This window comes from Temnothorax americanus, unplaced genomic scaffold, assembly GCF_048541705.1.
Source record: "Temnothorax americanus isolate GAGA-0224 unplaced genomic scaffold, ASM4854170v1 Scaffold57, whole genome shotgun sequence".
Lineage (NCBI taxonomy): Eukaryota > Metazoa > Arthropoda > Insecta > Hymenoptera > Formicidae > Temnothorax > Temnothorax americanus.
In genome coordinates, this window is record NW_027509721.1 from 568,849 (window position 1) to 577,508 (window position 8,660).

General features: G+C 38.3%; 2 protein-coding genes across 3 annotated transcripts; one reads left to right on the forward strand and one right to left on the reverse strand.

Annotated features, from left to right (window-relative positions):
• The first annotated feature begins 2,258 nt into the window (after positions 1–2,258).
• On the forward strand, positions 2,259–4,485 carry LOC143904723 (uncharacterized). Its single transcript, XM_077419590.1, has 5 exons — positions 2,259–2,545; positions 2,692–3,075; positions 3,146–3,494; positions 3,601–3,719; positions 3,992–4,485. The coding sequence occupies exons 2-5, from the start codon at positions 2,741–2,743 to the stop codon at positions 4,146–4,148; spliced, it is 960 nt and encodes a 319-aa protein (XP_077275716.1). The 5' UTR covers positions 2,259–2,545; positions 2,692–2,740; the 3' UTR covers positions 4,149–4,485.
• Positions 4,486–5,881: 1,396 nt separating this feature from the next.
• Positions 5,882–8,001, reverse strand: LOC143904724 (uncharacterized). Of its 2 annotated transcripts, XM_077419592.1 has the most exons (5): positions 7,933–8,001; positions 7,417–7,617; positions 6,686–6,860; positions 6,434–6,611; positions 5,882–6,352 (listed from the first exon to the last, which is right to left on the reverse strand). In XM_077419592.1, the coding sequence occupies exons 2-5, from the start codon at positions 7,598–7,600 to the stop codon at positions 6,026–6,028; spliced, it is 864 nt and encodes a 287-aa protein (XP_077275718.1). In that variant the 5' UTR covers positions 7,601–7,617; positions 7,933–8,001; the 3' UTR covers positions 5,882–6,025. The 2 variants fall into 2 exon arrangements, with proteins under 2 accessions (XP_077275718.1, XP_077275717.1); XM_077419591.1 differs by lacking the exon at positions 7,933–8,001 and having other exon boundaries at positions 7,417–7,921.
• Positions 8,002–8,660: the final 659 nt, after the last annotated feature.

Consider the following 8,660-nt stretch of genomic DNA (forward strand, 5'->3'; position numbering starts at 1 on the left):
CGCACGCCGCGCGCCGGGCACCGTGCCAGCCCAGCCAGCCGCCGAGGCCCGCCTCTATCGCTCCTTGTGCGCTCATTCGCTCAGACGTTTTATTTAATAACTCGTTAATTATTGCGAATTTTGCAAAATGGTACGAGACTTTTCTTTTCAGTTTGATCCAATCTACCCCCCCTATTCGGGTGGTTACTTTTATTTCGAACACCCTGTATATAGGGCTGACCGCTCTGGTTTTCAAGATATACAGTGTTAAAGTTAAAAATAAATAATATGAATTTTAAATAATACTTCAATTGTGTGTGTATAAACAGTACACACGTAGGCGGGGGAAGGGGGAGGGAGGGCCCGGGTGGAGGTGAATCTCGGTTCGCGTGAAAAATTAAACCGTTTTTTCTTCTTTTGTCGTTTTGTATAAAAAGTTGCATTGTGTAAAGATATTTAATATCTGTAACAGAAATAATTTGTTATAGCAGAGAATAGTTAGGATATCGAAAAGTGGCACCTCGTTTCGCGTGGAAAGTGTATGCATGAAGGCAGTAGGTTCCGCCCCCCTGGGGGGCTCCACTATTGTTAAACTAAATACATAGTGTGCTTCAAAGTACATGCGTCGGCTTTCTACGCGTGAAAAGTTGTAAACCCATGTGGCACCTCGTTTCATATCGACAACATACGGGGTGTGGGAAAAGTATGGAAACCCTAAAAAATCTCAAAAACTATAAGTTTTACAGAAAAATGTTTCAAACAAGAGTTGTATGGTTTTGAAAGGGCCATACGACGGTACTATTGGTTTGACCTTGAATAGCTGTTTGAAGGTCACGTAAAGGTCACTTTCAATTTCTTAAATAGAACACCTTATATTTTATTACATATTCTTGTAGCTTACCTCGAGAACTTTCCAAAACTCTACAAATGTAGAGTTGTGTTTTTTTTTACACCAATTGATTCATCTCATTATTTAGAATTGGTGTAAAAAAAAACAAAATAAATTTGCAATAAGCATTTACTTAATTTTTTAAATAATTACACCAATTGATTTATCTCATTATTCTGTTCAAAAAAGTATTAAAGTAAGATGATCGAAAAATCAATATTTTACGAGATATTGTGTAGTTTATGTCAAAATTCGGGAAATTTCAAGTTTTATAACTCGAAAAGTTCTTGATAAAAAAATTTTTTTGTAGTGTTTTGGAAAGCTCTCGAGGTAAGCTACAAGAATATGTAATGAAATATATTAGGGTGTTCCATTTAAGAAATTGAAAGTGACCTTTACGTGACCTTCAAACAGCTATTCAAGGTCAAACCAATAGTACCGTCGTATGGCCCTTTCAAAACAATACAACTTTTGTTTGAAACATTTTTCTGTAAAACTTATAGTTTTCGAGATTTTTCAGGATTTTTATACTTTTCCCACACCCCATCAAGGTCATTGAAATCGGTGAGGTCGCCCTTAATCTGAGGTTTTACTAACTTTAACACTGTATATCTCGAAAACCAGAGCAGTTAGCCCTATCAGACCTATACAATTTTTTGTTCAGCATTAAAAATACTACCAGAAACCATCGTCAAATTAAAGCGCCAGGGTTATAGGAATCTAACCAAATAATTAATCATAAATTAAAAATGTCCACTGTAATGAGTATGCAACTACTATCTGATGCATGGAACCCTTTTGGGTCACCTGTGTTTACGCAAACAACGCTGCTACGTCTAAACTGATATCAATTCGCAGCGACGTAATGTACCGAGTATTTTACCTGGACCGTTATCATTTAATATTAATTATATTTGCAGAAATACCAATATTACTATAAATATTATTTTTTACGAATTTTATGTAAAAAATACGTTTATTGACTCCCCTCAGGGTTGCAAGGCGTTTTGTAGGGACGTTCCCAACCCTTTATTCAATTCGCATCCAATACTACCCTTCTCCTCTCACTTAACCCTTTGGACCAACGGCTTAACGTCTCTTTCCAAAAGACGGAGCCCAGTTTGCTCCGCACAAGAGCCTATCTTGCACGGAGGGTGCAGCTTTCGGAAAAAACTTTCCATGTTTACATGGCTCTAGTAGACTCGAACCTGGTTCCTCAGATTACGAGTCTGGCGCTCTACCACTAGACCACACTGCCGCCTCCCCTACGAACTTTATGTATTATTATTTAATCTACTGCTGCCAACAATCAACGTATTAATTACATGTTGTTATAGTTAGGAGTATGAACGAAAATCTCGCGTGCAATTATACAATTAAAGTAGCGATTTATTATAAAGCGTCGTCTACAATGGCAGCAGGAGTAGTGAATGCAAAGAGTAGGCGTTAGACGTAGGCTGTAGAATTAAGGCCGGTATACGCCCAAGTGTCTACAATGGCGTATAGTAAGGATTACAATGAGCAAATCAACGTCGTTGGGCACCGGCTATATAAAGTGGCTTTTACGTCAAATCACGCGAGATAACCTAGAAACGTTTTCCATCGTGTCTTGAGTTAACTTGCCGGGGAACGGACTCCGCATCGTCTCCTGCCTCGTCGTCAAAGAGCTCAGAGATCGTGAGTGTTCCATCGACTTGGTCCAATATATCGTACTTATCTACAGTGATTAATTTACAATCATATAGGTTCATATTACGCGTACTTTATACATGATTGTATAATTTAATTAATCGGCGTGTATAAATTTATCTGTTTGTACACAGGCGGTAATATCAATGCATTGCGGCATATCAGCGTTGTTGGTGCACAGTCATGGATTTACAAAAAATTGGAATTGCATTATTTATTATGTTATGGAGCCAGATTCTGAATATTCAGTGGCGCATTATTCAGACGAGGAGAGCTACTGAAAGTCGAAGCCGTCGAAGGTGGTGGGTACGGCCCGTGAACAAGCGCAGATTTGATCAGGGTTTCAACCTTAACTTATTTCGTGAACTGCGTATCAGTGATCACGAAGAATTTTTTGGGTATACTCGGATGTGGCCGGAGCAGTTTGAATTCTTACTCAGTTTGGTGCATCCACTCCTAGAAAAACACAGCATGCGGGCACCTCTTTCACCCAGGCTTCGTTTGAGCCTGACCTTGACGTAAGTACCAATCAATTCTGCGTTTAAAAAATTAAATCTGATATGAATGAATGTCTTTTTTTATGCATAGGTATCTTGCTCAAGGAGAAAGCATGCGGACAAAGCATCTCGAATTTAGAGTTGGAAAATCTACGGTCTGCAAAATAATACCAGAAGTTTGCCGTGCTATTTGGCTTGTTTTGCAACCTGTTGTGCTTCCCACACTAGATGCCGATGGCTGGAAAAGAATAAGCGAACAGTATATGTTGAAATGGCAATTTCCAAACTGTATTGGTGCTCTTGATGGCAGACACATGGAAATTGAGAAGCCGCCATGCTCTGGATCACAGTACCACAACTACAAGCGATTTTTTAGTATGGTGTTGTTGGCACTTTGTGATGCAAATCATAAATTACCTGGGTGGACATTGGACAGTTTGGTGAGTAATGGTGGTCTCTTTTTTAATAACTGACACTACTGACAGAAAATAAATTAATCCTCAATCCTCAATCTGTTGCAATAAAGTACTTGGTTTAACTTTATAGGTTCGATCAGTGACGGTGGTGTGTGGAGAAATTCTGAATTGGCTTCAGACCTTGCCTCCGGTGACGCTGATATTCCAGCACCAACACCTCTGCCAGGGAGAGATGTCCCCTTTCCACATGTAATTGTGGCCGATGAGGCCTTCCCTCTTAACACATACCTCATGCAAGACGCAATGTATTAACACGCGAGCAACGTGTTTTTAATTACCGGCTCAGTAGAGCTCGCCTCTGCATAGAAAACACATTCGGAATACTAGTGTCACGCTGGCATATTTTGCACAAACGATTGCGTTTTTCTGTAGCAAATACACAAGAGATTTTGAAAGCTCTTGTTTGTCTCCACAACTTTATCATGAGCAGTAATGACAATAATGATAAATGTGCCTCTCAGTATTGCCCTCCCGATTGGCTCGATGTTGAGGATGAGGCTGGGCTTATTCATGACGGTCGGTGGAGGACTATTGGCCCTGGTGCATTTTTCAAAGAGTTGGGTAGAACTGGAGCTAATCGAGGTGGCTCAGAGTGGGAAGGCGTGCGCAATTACCTGAAACAGTATTTTGTATCTCCAGTTGGGGAAGCTCAAGCGCCCTGGCAGTATGTGACAGCTTTTCAAGGTCAAATAATTAACCCTCGCGCGTAGTCAAATTTATGTTTCCGTATCCCTGTGATATGATTTTTCTATATTTTTTAATAATGTGCTTCGTGGGTTTAATTCTTTTGTCTTGCGTTTATGTGATTGTAACTTGCTACCTAGTTCTCCAGTTAAACGCTGCGTTACTTGGCTATGAAAAGAGCATAATAAATATTTTCAAGACTGATAATTTTGTTTAGGGGTTTGTCAATAAGAAAATTGAATAAAATGAACGATTGCATTAATTGCGATAACATTTATTTTTTACTTATTATCCTCCAAATACAAAACCTCCAATACATCCTCCAATACAACCAACACAGTTTAAACTCGATGCTTTGGTCTACAGTAGAAGTGTGTGTTTGTGTCTCTTTGTGTTATGCGTGTGTGTAGACATCTCTCGTGTATATCATGTATATATTTTATAAAATATATACATATAAAATATATTTCTACTTATTTCTTCATACACTTATTTTAAAACGCAACACGCACTCAATCACACTCTTTTCTCGCATTATTGTCCATTTCTCTCGTTATTAATTTTTATCAACTCACACTCTCTTTCTCTCTCTTTTAGTATCATCATTCTCTCCTGCCTTTCATACTGTGTAGCCTATTCATTGTAATATGGAAGACAATCGAAGTTTACAAAAGGCACTCACTTGCGCGATCAGACGATCGCAGTTGCACTGGAAACGGCGTTACAATAAAAATTTTTCGAGCGTTTTCTAAAAAAAAAGTCCAACTACACCTTGCTACCTGGTCGCTTCTCACACGACCGATAAAAGAAAGAAAAAAAAACCTACAACTATCCTATAAATCTCGACTTTACAGTTTATTTATGAAAATCATCACGAACAAAACCTTTTGTTCTAAGCAAAGTTGCGCGCATGTGTTATAATATTAAATATAATTATAGACAATAAGTAAATTAAAAACATTAATTTTTATGACCGATAATATAATCTTTAGTATCTTTAAGTAGAAGAGAGTGGAACGTGGCAACTCGCAATGCATTGCAACGCATTTTGTACTAAAAAGAAAAGAAATAACGCGTTCGCGCGCCTACAGCACATTAAATAGTACTTTTCAGCTGTACAAAAATCTTCGTCCACACTACGTCTCCCGTTAATTAATACTAATGTTTAGCTTTGTTTCATCCCGACTGTGCTTACATCTCAGATAGTATATTTATATACGTGTATTCCAATAAACGTATCTAGGAATACATTTGTTACATTTACAGGCACTATTCCCTTCAAAATCGAATAATTATCGTCACCTGCGTTTCTACATGAAAAGAAAAGAGTTAAGATCTGCGTTTCGAATTTATACTCCAACTGAAAGCCAATTTACGTAACTCTAAGTAAAACTTTTTTGGTTTATACTCATCCTCAACAAATTGATTACGTGGAATTGCTTTGAAAAAATATCTCGAGTCGTATATAATTATAATTATCTCAGCCATAAATTACAGTAAGTAAATTAAAAATTTTAGCAAAAATCACAGCTATCCCAATCTTGCTTCACTGTGCTTGTCTACTCTTGTTTTAGAGAAATCATTAATGTGTTGCAACACACTAATGAGACATTCAAGCAGAGCATGCTCGGGTATTGCACTTAATGCGAATCCTATGGCACTCAGCATGGGCTGAACACCAGGAGATGCATTGCTAACAACTGCTGACGGGGCACTTGGCTGTGCAGATTGAGTCGTAATTGCTTCACCGATCTTCGCTGCAAGGTCTGTCAGTTCCTTATTCTGCTCAATGAAGGACTTATTGACAGCTTCTATCTCCTGTCGTTTTCTGGTTGCAAAGGAATCAGGTAGAGGCACCTTGCGTTTGGTAGTGATCTTGGACATAGCCCTATGCACCTGTGAAATGTTGCTTTCAGACCTCGAAGTAACTGCAGATATTGGTGTTGCAGGAGGTAGTGTTGGAAGAGGTAGTGTTGTAGAAGGTAGTGTTGCAAGAGGTAGTGTTGTAGAAGGTAATGTTGCAGGAGGTAGTGTTGCAGGAGGTAGTGTTGCAGCAGGTGGTGTTGCAGGAGGTAGTATTGCAAGAGGAGGTGGCGAATAGGGATCCTCAGATACTTCTGTAGAACTCTCATCAGTATCTGAAAATGCAACAATGAATACTTCAGATTATGTTATACCAAACTGTGTGAGACCTGACAATAAATTTTTAATCTCCTTACTTGCGAGTCTTGTATGCAAGTCCCAATTCCAAGAACTAGTCGAACTAGACGTGTCTGGGCTTGTAGCAGAGAAGGGGGAATTGTGCATAACACTGTTACTTGACTATCAGAAGGAGCAGGCGTACACTGGACCGAGGAACTTGTACGAACAGCTTTGGACTTGTAGTTGGATGAGGTTCTGTAATCACATTACAAACATTAATTATGTCATCAACATTTGTTATGCAAAACTTCTCCGGCCACAACACTTACTTTCTAGGTTTGATGATGTCCTCCAGGAATGTCAAATCCTTGTAGAGCACCCAAGTGGGTGTGTATGTGGGCTGATCAGCTCCAGCTCCAGACCTTGGCATAGACTGCACGACTTTCCTCCGCTCTTTTCCAAAGCGCTGCCTCAGGGCATAAAATCGTTTCTCAGCAGCAGGACCTGACAAGTAAATTATTTTTCATTCCTTTCATTTCACAAAACTGCAAATTATTAGGTTATTATATTTATTATTATTAAGCCTCGTGCACAATGCCAGGCAACAGGCTTCTTTTAATTAAGTTGGCTCCTGCCTCTTTTCATAGGACAATACGGCACACCAGGCAACATGCAATAGGAACAGAAAATAACCAAAAAATTGTTAATTACAACCTAAAAAATTCGAATGCTATGATTGGTTGGCAACAGGCAATAGGCACAGAATTTCCAACGTGATGGAAATTCTGTGTCTATTGCCTGTGTCACTGTTTATTCTGCATTTATACATGAATTCTGATTTTTATTCCCTATTCCTATTCCCTGTTACCTGGCGTTGTGCAAGGGGCTTAACAATTTCCTTTCCTAGTGTCCCAAAGTTATAACCTAACTTAACTTTACCTGCATGTTGTTAAACATGTTCTTCACCGATTTACTGTGACATATCGTTCATTGAATGTACTGTAACAACAAATCACTACAAAACTGTATCAACATTTCAAAATAATCAAAATAGACTTACCTTCTAGTGGATGAGTGAGGCTCGCGCCGACCTGTATCCATGCTGCAGTCTTCACATTTACATTGGCATATAATTTTTCGGTCTTGTCGTACAAAAATCTATTAACTCGGACCACGGCAATTAGCTCTTTATCACTGCTGAGCTCATCTTCCGAAAGGTATTCTGTCAATTCCATGTCCGACATACTTGCAGGTTAAGAGCCTACGCACGAGGATTGTCGTGACCGTTTAGTCATAAGTCGGAAGTCAACGCACAATTATTGACGTTAGCGTATATCATATTTGTCGCGTGATGCGACGCGATGGATATGACATACGCTAATGTAAAGAGGCAAAGAAGAAGACAATTCAAACTACACCGGCTTGACCGGCTCCCTGTCACGTGCGCTTTTGTTACTGTCGAACTCTCATTGGCTGAGAGTAAGGGACAGTAAGGGAGCAGACTGTAGGAAATGGAATTCAACCATTTCGCTTACGGCCTTACTCTACGCCCTATTACACCATAAAACCAGCTTACTCTGACGTCGTACAGTCTTAATCCACCACTCCTGCTGCCATTGTAGACGACGCTTAACACACCGTGTGAGCATTTATTAATGAGAAGTAGGCTGCATTGAACAACGTTACTATGGCTGCATTCCGATATTCACTGTCAGTACTGCAAATCTATATTTTACGTCACGTATACTATAGATTTTCAGTACTGAAAGTTGCTGACAGTGAATATCGGAATGCAGCCTATGATAAACATGTTACTTCTTTGTCTTCTATGTACAAATGAATGTATGGAGTGCTTTTTCGTTCAATTCCGCTAAATGTTCTTTTAAACTGCTTTAATTATCGCCTGCCGTTCTGCCTAAATATAAAACCTAACAGTTATCATTAGATATAATATAATGCAAGCTACAAAAGTTGACAAATATCACAAATTATATGAAGGACAAAAAAGTCATAATTTTATCAAATTCTATTTAATAACTTTGTACAGTTTTTCAAGTAGCCAACTTGATCAACTATCTAATATTCTATGAATACAATTCTACAAATACAAAGAAGTTTATTATAAATAATTAAGAACTGAATTTATATATAGAGATATCGCATAAAATGTATATTTTTGAACTTTGATTAATTTAAAATGACAGATTTAATATAATGGCTAAAAAATTTAAAATATTGTTAGGTTTGCATAAAAACAAATTTATAAGAATTTTTCCTTTATTTTAAATTAAAAATTTTTGACTT